The sequence below is a fragment of the Cyprinus carpio genome, chromosome B11 (assembly GCF_018340385.1).
Source record: "Cyprinus carpio isolate SPL01 chromosome B11, ASM1834038v1, whole genome shotgun sequence".
NCBI classification, from domain to species: domain Eukaryota; kingdom Metazoa; phylum Chordata; class Actinopteri; order Cypriniformes; family Cyprinidae; genus Cyprinus; species Cyprinus carpio.
Genome location: NC_056607.1, coordinates 313,455 through 325,652, shown reverse-complemented (window position 1 = coordinate 325,652; position 12,198 = coordinate 313,455). Strand labels below are relative to the sequence as shown.

The window sequence follows — 12,198 nt, the reverse complement described above, 5'->3', positions numbered from 1 at the left end:
GTACACAATCTCATACTCTAGTGAACATATACATATGTTAGGGCTACATAGAATTAAACTGATCCATTTACTTTCTTTATCTCAATTATCTTTCAAATGTCTCGTTCAATATCTTGATACGGGGAATGGCTATTGTGTGGCCAATCTTGAAGCCCTTTATAATAACACCTTAATGGCTATATAACAGTTGGTCAAATGATTCTTACATGATTTATTCATCATTATAATCTTCACAAATAAACAACTAAATTTGTAGGCTAAATGCAATTGCCAGAAGTAAGTTAAACGAACCACACCACAGTCACGTGACTTCAACATTACCATCAATAAGCTTTAGGAAGTCTTTCAGTATTTAAAAAAAAAAAACACACTTTCCCTGAAAGTTTGGGATAGTTTGCAAGAGTGTGAATGTAAACACAACAAGGTTGTGCAACTGGCTAGTGAGTACATGGGTTTACCTGTCCACGACAACCTCTGTAGTCCTGTTTAGACACTTGTTAACAACCATCTTTTTCAAAACACGTAAAGCTTAAATTAGAGTGAGGTATTACATTGCATAAAATTATGAAAATAACTTGACACAGACCTTATTCCAGGCATTTATTCAAAAAATTAATAAAAATAAAATAAAAATTGACTAGATTGACTAAATTGATGATAGATCTAGAAGTGCAAAAATGTAGGGCTGCCCTCGACTAAAGATTTTTCTGGTCAACTAGTAGTTGTTCACTGTTACTCTCAGACCCTTGGTGCATACAGATAACACTAACAGTAGAGCATAAAAATACAGATCAGGCATATACAGATTAAATATAAAATACAACTATACAAATAAGGGCATGTAAACAAAAAACAAACAAACAAAAAAAAAAAAGAGGGAAGGGGGTTCAGAGTTCAGTGGTGCTTGGGGAAAAAGATTGGGGGGGGGGGTGCAAGGTCGGGAGGAGTTCAGCACAAGGCTATCAACACTTATAATTCTTTTTCGTTTTCTTGTTTGTGTGTTTGTTTGTGTTTTTTATATTACTGATGTGCATATGTTCACTGTGTGTTACAGGTGTACCAGTGGCAGAATCCAGCCGAGCTGTTATACATGTGAAGGATACTGTGCTAACGGGCAGTGCTCTCTAAGTGCCACAAACTTCCCACAGTGCAAGTAAGCTGTGTTATTTTAGTGTGCTCTCTAAGTGCCACAAACTTCTAATTATATATATATATTATATATATATATATATATATATATATATATATATATATATATATATATATATATAGTTTGCTTTTATTTTTATTTAAATTTTAGTTTTAGTCATTTGAGCAAATTTAACTTTACTTTTTTTCAGTTTTGTTTTTCAAGTTTAAGTTTTTCTTCTAGTATCTGCAACAAATGCTATTTCTATGCATCAGTCTGTCTCACACTCTACTGTCTGTCTTCAAGACCAGCAGGCACTGGCATTCTCTGTTAGTGTTTTAGCGGTTTGTGTGCTACCTGTACAACATGTCTCATCTTGTAAACTGGACAGGTTCTTTTTGCTTACTATATGCACCTTTGCCACTGGGGTACCACAAGGGTCAATGTCTAGGCCCTTATTCTTTTTCAGCTCACCACGCATAACTCACATATTTGATGTCTGCAGATGGGTTAAAAAGCTTGGTGTGGGGACTACATTATATCCTGCCATTTCATGCTCCATTGCATTCAGAAAATAAAGATCCTCCTCAATATCTTGTCCATTCGGCTCCTCATGCTACTATAACTGTAACTATTTAAGGATTTAGTAGCAGCAACATTGTGTAATTGCTATATTCAATTCAATTCAAGTTTATTTGTATAGCGCTTTTTACGATACAAATCATTGCAAAGCAACTTTACAGAAAATTACGTTTCTACAATATTTAGTAGTAGCTTATCAGTGATGACTGTCAGTTTATGTGCATACGGCAGAAATGTTCAGAAAAATCAATAAAAACGTAAACAAACAGACGATTAACACTATTAACAGCAATTATGCAATCAAACTTATAGCAAAATGTGGTAGTTCTGTATGTTGTCTCTGGGTTAGCATCATCTGAGGTCCTCTGAGGGGTTGGCATCATCTCTTCTCATGTGTTCTGGATCCAGACTGGAGCTTGTGTAAATCCTAAACAGAGAAACAAACATAGAGTCATAATTAGCGTAGCTGCTGTTCCAGCCAAGTAAAATTAATTAGTTTAACCCAAGCTAAAGAATAATAATGCGCATTTGATCAGATATAACTGCAGTCCAAAATTATGAGATGCATTATTTGAATGCTTGGCCAAAAAGATGTGTTTTTAATCTAGATTTAAACAGAGAGAGTGTGTCTGAACCTGAACATTATGAGGAAGGCTATTCCAGAGTTTGGGAGCCAAATGCGAAAAAGCTCTACCTCCTTTAGTGGACTTTGCTATCCTAGGAACTACCAAAAGTTCTGCGTTTTGTGACCTTAAGGAGCGTGATGGGTTGTAGCGTGGTAGAAGACTAGTTAGGTACACAGGAGCTAAGCCATTAAGGGCCTTATAAGTAAGTAATAATATTTTGTAACTGATACGGAACTTAATAGGTAGCCAGTGCAGAGACTGTAGTTTTGGGGTAATATGATCATATTTTCTAGACCTGGTAAGGACTCTAGCCGCTGCATTTTGGACTACCTGTAGCTTGTTTATTGAGGATGCAGGACAACCACCTAGCAGTGCATTACAATAGTCCAGTCTAGAGGTCATGAATGCATGAACTAGCTTTTCTGCATCAGGAACAGGTAACATGTTTCGTAGCTTGGCAATGTTTCTAAGATGGAAGAATGCTGTTTTTGTAACATGGGAAATATGATTTTCAAAAGACAAGTTACTGTCTAATATAACACACACCGGATTTTTTGACAGTAGAGGAAGTAACAGTACATCCGTCTAATGGCAAATTGTAATCTACGAGATTCTGTGTAATGTTTTCTGGTCCAATAAGTAATATCTCTGTCTTATCTGAATTTAATAGGAAAAAATTATTGGTCATCCAATCTTTTACATTTTTTCTATATGGGCATGATTTTGCTGATTTTGGATTTAGCTGATATAGATAATCATTTATTTACACACAATTGTGTGTGTATATATATATATATATTATATTCTATTTTTGTTGTTTTTTTTTTTGTGTTTGTTTGTATGTTTGTGGTTGTGAATTTCCTGCTACCAATGAAAATGCTGAATCCAGTGGCCGTAAGTCCATTTTTGAATTCTACAGCTATAATGATGTATTAATTGTACTTGTTTTAATTTTTTGTTTTTATTTTATGTAAGGATTCATTTTTTGTTAATTTGTTTTTACTGATACTGCTGGTGTTGCTGATTGGAGGAGCAGTATTATGGTACAGGAAAAGAATGAGAGGGTGAGTATTTTATGAAATTGTACTTCTGTACTTCTTTTTCAAAAGATTTTCACCTCTCTAAAGTGTTGTACTGTTCAGAATTTGAAATATAAGCAACTTCCCATCCCCAAAACACCTCTTTTCTCTCCTTCTTTCTTGGTAAACCGCATCTGCTCTTTTCCGTAGGCTTGGCAAATCCCGCTCCAAGCGACCGCGGTAACGGTTGGTCTTTTGTTTATTTTGTCTTTATTTTGTTTTTTCTATATTTTTTGCTTGTTTCTTGCTGGTTGTGTTTGAGGTTTTTTTTTTGTCTTCATGGTCTCACGTGTTTTTTTTGTTTCACACCTCTTTTGTAACACCTGTGTAAAACCTACTAGTTGTTTTTGAATTTTTGTGATACCTCGGTGGTAATCTGTTACCGAGAACAAAGAAATAGATCCAATTGTGTTAGATTGTGAGAACCTATCGTATTGTTTTCAACAGAGCCATACCGGTCCCGCTGTAATACCGTATGTTTATCTACGATCGGTTCTCAGCAGGACTGCATCTGTTGAACATGTGCCATGTTCCAAACCCAGTGTTTATCAAGATAATGTGGCCATTTGATGGCCTTCACTTAAAGGATTCGTTCACTTCCAGATTGCAAATTTCCTGATCATTTACTCACCCATGTCATCCAAGATGTTCATGTTTTTCTTCAGCTGAAAATAAATTATGGTTTTTGAGGAAAACATTCCAGAATTTTTCTCCATAAGGGCTTCAATGGAGATCAACGGGTTGAAGGTCCAAATTGTGGTTTCAGTGCAGATTTAAAGGGCTCTACATCAGTGGTTCCCAACCACGTTCCTGGAGGCCCCCCAACATTGCATGTTTTCCATGTCACCTTAATCAAATACAACTGATTCAAATCATCAGCTCATTAGTAGAGGCTCCAAGACCTGAAGTGGGTCTGTCAGACAAAGGAGAGATGCAAAATGTGCAGTGTTGGGGGGCCTCCAGCAACATGGTTGGGAACCACTGCTTTACATGTTCCCAGCTGAATAATAAGGGTCTTATCAAGCAAAACCATCAGTCATTTTCTAAAAAATAAACATTCTATTGAAAAAGCTCCCTGTTGAAGTCCACTGTATGGAGAAAAATCATGGAATGTCAGGATTTTTTATTCCGGAAGTGAGCTTATCCTTAAAAGAAAATGTTAGTCTTATCAGCTTTTCATTTGCATATTTCATTTATTTATTTTTACTAGGGAGGGCAGTAAGACTTGAATCGTACATCACAATATAATTGTTTTTGCTTGAAATGCAAGGGAAAATTTTTTTTTATTTTTTTTTTTAAATGTACTTATTTTAATATTTCATTTAAATAACCTTAGTTATTAAATGGTGTGGTTGTCACAAACCAGAGTAGAGACGGGAGGTTAGTAAAATAAGGCTTATTGAACAGTCTGAATTTAGAATGAATGGTAGGTGAGAATAATGGCAGTGGCAACAGTCCAGAGAGAATTCCCGATGGTGGATATTAGATCGTGGCTTCAGAGTATGGAGTTGTAATCCAGGAGACTGGGGAGACAACAAGGGAAACCACAAGAGGATAGTAAGAGTTTCTGGAGGTAAAACAGACACAGGTTAGGGTAGCAAGAGTCAGGTACTGTCCAGTGTAGTGAACGGTAGACCAGACGCCAAAGTACTGAAGTGCAGGTGGCTTTATACTGGGAAGTATAAGTGAGTGCAGGTGCAGGTGATCAGTACTCAGGCGATTGGGACTGGGAAGTATAGGGAACAGGTGATGGTGATGATGGAGGTGGCTGTTACTTGAATGCGTTCCAGTTAATATTTAATAAAACGCATTTAGCTGGACTTGACTATTGAAATACAGTAACTAACTAAATAACTGAACTAAATTCAAATTGATATTGCTGACTGTCAGCTGAAGACATTTGAGACACTGACACGTTGTCCTGTTTATTACTGTAACGTTGCTTTGTATAAAACTGGACTTGACATTTGCATAACACTTTAGTTTCAAAGACTTAAAAAAATATATACTTTACTATTATTATTATTTTTATTTTACTGAATGAAGTAGTTACATACATATATCAATAAACATACGCCTGTGACCACACATCATTTGAATTTAATTGAATTAATGTATATTACAGGGTTAGTTCACCTAAAATCATTTACTCACCATTAATCCCTGAAGACTTTTATTCATAGTTGAAACAAAAATGAAGATATCTTTACTAAAACCTGAGAGATTTCTGTCCCTCCAATGAAAGTCCACACAATCAAACTTTCAAGCTTTCAAACCTTTATGTAAAGATTGTACAAGTAATCCATTTGAATCGAGTGGTGTCTCTTTCTAAGAGATACGATCGCTTTATATGATAAACAGATTTAAATTAGATTTTTATTTGCATAAACATTGATCAACACACATTCTGCATTTATTCAGCACATCAAATATGGTAAATGAAACAGTGTCTTTATGAACTGTTTTTGAAGTTTTGGTGAAATGGACATTCAAAGGAGGGATATAAATGTCTCAAGTTTCATTAAAATGTATCTTCATTTGTGTTTTGAAGATGAACTTAAGTCTTATAGTCATACAGCCCAACCCTGTTTATACACGTACAGTACTTTTGTACTTTTTTACTTTGTATTTTTTTAATTTTTTTTATAGTTGGTTTAGTTGGTTTTGTTAAAATTGTGGATACAAGCAACAAATTGTACACATATACAATGTATTTTGGTAAACACTGGGTTTAAGATGGTGTTGCTCCAGATGTTTAGGTTGTTCCAGTGACTGTTAGTGGCATCCCTCTGTGTTGTGGCCGTATTTCTCCCTCTGCTGCTTTGTACGGTGTAATACTGACCTCACAACCTCATTTTCTGTGAATAAAAGCTGTGTATTGTGTATCTGCAGAGCCAAAGGCTTTCAGCATCAGAGAATGTCAAATGGCGCTATGAATGTTGAGATTGGAAACCCAGCTTATAAAATTTATGAAGGAGAGCAAGATGATGACGTTGGAGAATTGTTGGATGCTGACTTCACACTGGATCCTGACAAGGTATGATGACAGCAAATTACATATATTCTGAAAGATGTCCATGCTTTATTTCACTACTCTAAAACAAGTCTAGAAGAGTAAACAACAACAGCAACAGCAACAAAAACTTCAAATTCCATTCACCCATTTCATAAAATTAGATTTTCTTTTCTTACAGGTTATTTTATTTTATTGGTTTGTGTATGTTGGTTTAAATATTATTTTTCTTTATATATATATTTGTTTTTTTTGTTTTTATTTAAAGCAAGGACACATTAAATTGATGACAGTAAACATATTTATAATGTTACAAAAGATTTCTATTTTAAATAAAGGCTGTTCTTTTGAACTTTCTATTCATCAAAGAATCCACAAAAATATGTTCAACATTGATAATAATCAGAAATGTTTCTTGAGCAGCAAATCATGAAGAATCATGCAGCCTGGGTGAACAGAAGAGACTCCTTTCTGCTCATTACAAAATTGTATTAACCCCAAACTTTTGAACGGTAGTGTATTTGGGTCATTTAATGGCAGTAATTGATTGTTTGCATTACAAAAAAATTACATGTACCACTTAGGAATACAGTGACTTTTGAAAATTACTTTTTAATATTGTACAATTACCTTCATGCAAAGACAAAGAGCACTACCGCCTACAGACAGACAGCTACTTTCCTCAGAGTTGCCACCCATCCAGAGGGCATAAGGTGTCTTTGAAGGCAGCATATTATTTGGAACAATCTTTCTGTCAGGAGTGTATATGATGCCTTAAATGCTGACTGTGTTTGGTGAGCACAGCTGTGGTCAAAGAATCGGTCTGATCCCATATATTTCCAACTTTTTATTTTGTAGCCGACCAACTTCACGAATCCTGTGTATGCTACTCTGTACATGGGAGCTCACAACAGCCGCAATTCCCTGGCCAGCACAGATGAGAAGAAGGAGCTGCTATCACGGGGCGACGAGGAGCCCCTGGTGGAACCCCTGGCTTAGACTGTCCATCAGTTTGGTCCATACATGGAAAATACCATTTGCCTTTTTGAGAAAAAGATTTAAAAAAAGCAGAAAGAAAATCAATGATTAAGTGTTAACACTGTATAAAATGTACAAAATGAAGGACTACTTTTGTATGTGATTGCAGTATTATATTTTGTTCTTTTACAATTCCTCTGGTCACAACAAAACATCACAACAACAAAAGATACATTTTTTTTTTTTTAATTAGAAGATCCCGTTTTTTGCATCCGTTTTTAGATCACCTCCCCTTTACCTTAATAGCCACTACCTCTGTGCAATATGGAGTCAAAGAAGGAAAAAAGAGAGAGAGATTGGAACAATGACTTTTTTTATTTTTGTATGAAATGTATAGAGAAAAATGTTGTTCCATCAGTAATGCCAACTGTTTGTTGTATGTTTGACTGTGTGGAGAGGGAACCTTTGACATGGAACACGTGTTGTTTGCTTCAAATTTACTACAATATCAATCAGATGTTATCAATTTTTATGTGTTTGAGTTTTTTTATTCTCATTTTGTGTTTTCATAATTATTTATAAGGATAATTGATTTCTTGAGCACAGATACAAACCATTGCAATATTGCATATGCTTTTTATTGAAGAACTTTTTTTGAAGAGAAATTTTTTTTTTGGGGTTGTTGTTGTTGTTGTTTTTTTGGAAATTGTTGAAAGTGTTGTTTTGATGTTATTAAAATTTTGATCTAAAGGCTTCTGCTTAACTGCTTGAAATTAGTTTTATAGACAACAATAAACTGTGCCTATGTATGAATCTCTTTATAAAACTTAACATTTTTTGTTCAAATGTAAAACAAATAAAATGAATTGTTGCATTAGAAAGGATAGTAAAGGAAAAGCAACCAGCAGGAGTCCAGCACATTTGAGAACTAATTCAATATTATTTGAAAAGAGTGAAGAAAATGAACATTGTGTGCAGAGCTGCAACCTAGACAACATAAAAGATATCAGATTCAACAATTTTTCTTTGGTCACTACATGATTCCCATACTTATGTTAGATTTTAGATTAATTGTAAAGAATGATTGGGTGTGTCCCAGCTTTTGATTGGTACTGTATTTATTTTCAGATGAATGAAGTAAAGGGTAATTGAAAATAAAAACATTCCTGTAGAAAATAAAAAGCTGCTTACAAGGAAATCCCAAAACAATCAAATGCACATCTGTGCATTGGTTTTAGTGACACATTTGAGCACCTTTAAAGCTGCACATACTCCTGAAGAGGGTTTTTGATAGAAGAAATTGAATTTTTACACTTTATGATTGTTTTTAAAATGTCACAGTTAAAGATGAAAAAAACATGTGTTCTAATGTTGACACACTTTCATCTTGTCTTTTGTAATCTGCCTCTGAAATATACCATCCATCATCCATCATGTTGCTTTTACTTTTAAAATGTACACTTTTTTTCGATATTGTCTTACTCAGCTGGTTGCTGACATGCTGCTTTTATCAGAATCATTAACTGTAATGTAACACATAAGAAAAAAACAACAACAACAATCAAAAGTGCACTCATCATCTCAGATGAATTACTAATGTCAAGATCCTCAGTTGGTCTTTTGTTGAGAGATGACAACTTTTGTAGTACAAAATGCATGGAAAGTTTTATTTTTAGCATTAAATTTCAGGATAGTAAAATCACTTGTAAAGGGCATAGGACTGTGAACATTCCTGTGGTACCATTGGTGTTGTCATTCCCTGACTATTAATTTTCATCCAGAGTAAAAAAAAAAATCACATGACATTTACAAAAGGGGTTATTAATTCCAAAACTCTAGTGCATGTGAGCAGGCATAGCAGGTGGCATATTTTGTGAAAAGATGATTGAGGAAGTTAAATGAGATTTCTTTGGTAGATAGGAGCTATATGACTAGAAATGGCCACCTGAGGATATTGTCAGAATGGTAACTATGAAATTACTTACCTTTAGACTTAGACCTATTTATTCACTTACTTAATTGACACTCGTTAGTATACAGACACTAGATGTCACAAAAGGGTTGTAGAGACAATGATGATGAAGAATGTAAAGTTTCCAAAACAAGATTTAATAATATCAACAGGTAGTATATTCAGATATAAGCAGGCATGTATCACATAGCCACAAGTCATATCACATTGTAGCTCAAGACTAGTTGCCCACTGAAGCTAAGCACAGTTGAGCCTGGTCAGTACCTGTATGGGAAACCTCCTGGAAAAACTAGATTACTGCTGGAAGAGATGTTAGTGAGACGAGCAGGAGGTGCTTACCGTGCAGTCTGTGTGGGTCCTAATGCCTGAGTATAGTGACGGGGACACTATGTATACTTTGGATAAGATGTTAGACTGAGGTCCTGACTCTCTGTGGTCATTAAAATGGCAGTTGGCACTTCTCATAAAAAGTGTGTAACCCTGGCGTCCTGGCCAAATTCCCTCCACTTGCCCTTATTAATCTTGGCCTACTAAAAATAATACCCATCCACTGAACTGGCTGTATCTCTCTCTGCTCTTCACCTACAGCTAGTGTGTGGTGAGTGCACTGGCACCGATGTGCTGTGAAAGAGACCCTTTCTATGATTGTAAAGTGCTTTGGGTGTACAGTAGTACATAATAAAGTGCTACATAAATGCCTCATTCATTTATTCAGACAAAGAAAATGAACTAAACAGGGAGTTTAAATAAGAAGGAACTAATGAGTTCAATGAATCGAGAGACCTGGTGACAACGAAAGATCAGGAGACCAAGGCAAATTTCCAGCAACAAGTGGCTGCAGAGTAGCCAATGTGTCGGAGGAATGCATTGACTATGGTCAAGTCAAGTCACCTTTATTTACATAGTGCTTTAAACAAAACAGATTGTGTCAAAGCAACTGAACAACATTAATTAGGAAAACAGTGTGTCAATAATGCAAAATGACAGTTAAAGCAGTTCATCATTGAAATCAGTGATGTCATCATCTAGCTTAGTTCAGTTTAAATAGTATCTTTGCAATCATTTGCAATCAAGTCAATGATATCGCTGTAAATTAAGTGTCCCCAACTAAGCAAGCCAGAGACGACAGCAGCAAGGAACCAAAACTCCATCGGTGACAGAATGGAGAAAAAACCTTGGGAGAGGAGCCAGTCGGATACAGACTGGATGTGGTGGCTACGGTGACCTCAGAATAAGAGAGAAACAGACTAATATTAGCGTAGATGCCATTCTTCTAACGATGTAGCAAGTACATTGGGTGTTATGGGAGGTGCAAGTGAGGACAACGGTTGAGCCTAAGGGAAGGAGGAGGGATAGAATGCAGTGAAGATCGAAGAGATCTGTGGCGGTGGTGGAACAATGACTGACCAGGATGGAGCCGGGAGGACAAGGGAGTACACTGGAGCTGGAGGAATGACAGTCTCAGATGGAACCCATTGGTTGATGAACGGAGGCGGAGCTGGAACACTTTACTACAGACAATTTGTCAAAGAGTTTGCCACAGTGGCCAAACACCTTCATACGGTCAGAGTTTAATACCAATGGAGCATAATTACTGCACCACAAGAAAGGTATTGTTGGTTAGTAGTAGAATTCACAGCATGCTTTTAATACCAGCTGGGCTGACCTTTTATCATGCATAAAGACCATAGTAGCCTACAGTGACTAATGAAGATGAAAGTACTACAGGGATAATTGACCCAATGACTAGAGGAGCTTTGGGTATGATTTCATAGTTGTATGTCACCTTAGGCACAATCACAAAAATGCAGATATGTCCAGAAGACTATGTCACTCAACCAGCCCCGCAACCTTAAAGAACCCCTTGAGGATCTTGCAATTCCATCATCAAGCAATTCTATGTGACTTTGATAGCAGACCTGTAGATGAAGTATATGGAATTCTAACCACAGAGTTCAGACATGAGTAAAGTCATGGCTGCAAATACTGCTTTGTTCTTAGAGTAGACTGTTGAAGTACTGTGCTCAGCATGGCAGTTGATTGCACAGGGGGTTGAAGGGTTATGGGATTGGGTTGCTCTTGATTTGCTGGGTCCTATGAACAGAATGTTTCAATCATTACATTCTTGTGGTACAGGACTACTTCACAAAGTGGGTGGTGATTGGTCTTGGTTGATGTTGAGTTTGTGGGTACTGTGGAAAGAATGACTGCTGAATGGCTGTGTTACTAGGGAGCACCACTGGCATTACCCAGTGGTCAAGACTCCAATTTTAAATCCAAGGTTGCAAACAATGTGTGATCTGCTGGGAACTGAAAAGACCCAAACAACAGCTTTTTGATCTCTGTCTGAGTGGTTTAATATTGCTTTACAGAAAATCCTGGCTACCACTCCGGAAAGTTGCCACTGGAAATGGAGTCTCATGGTTGGATTTGCTGTGATAGCTTACACAACTGCCAAGTGCTAACTGAAGACTCAAGTTTGTTGCAATAAACCAACTTTTATTGAGAGGACTTGTCTTGTGCTTCACACGAGTGGTGGTCACATTAACAATCCTGCTAATATAATTGGCAACACGAGCAAGTTGCACTAGTACACCATGATGTACAGTGCAACAAAAGGTAGTAAGTAGGGTTAAGTATTGTTTGGGTTTGTACAATACCGGTGCCAAATTGATACTATTAAAATGGTACCGGTGCCTAAATGGTCCCTGAACTTAAAAAGGGGCCACAAAACGACAGTGGATGACATTAAACACAAGATGCATATTACCATTGGTAAGTAATTTGGGTGTTTCTATAAAATGAAATAAATTGTATAT

General features: G+C 36.3%; 2 protein-coding genes across 3 annotated transcripts in view; both read left to right on the top strand.

Moving 5' to 3' along the window:
* lrp1aa (low density lipoprotein receptor-related protein 1Aa) overlaps positions 1-7,659 on the top strand; it is a 166,386-nt gene extending 158,727 nt beyond the window's left edge. The window contains 4 exon segments of the mRNA XM_042733414.1: positions 1,055-1,153; positions 3,321-3,401; positions 6,309-6,453; positions 7,288-7,659. Coding sequence (XP_042589348.1) covers positions 1,055-1,153; positions 3,321-3,401; positions 6,309-6,453; positions 7,288-7,428 — 466 coding nt within the window. The 3' untranslated portion in view covers positions 7,429-7,659.
* LOC109076850 overlaps positions 1-12,198 on the top strand; it is a 472,477-nt gene that overhangs the window by 220,694 nt on the left and 239,585 nt on the right. The window lies entirely within an intron of this gene.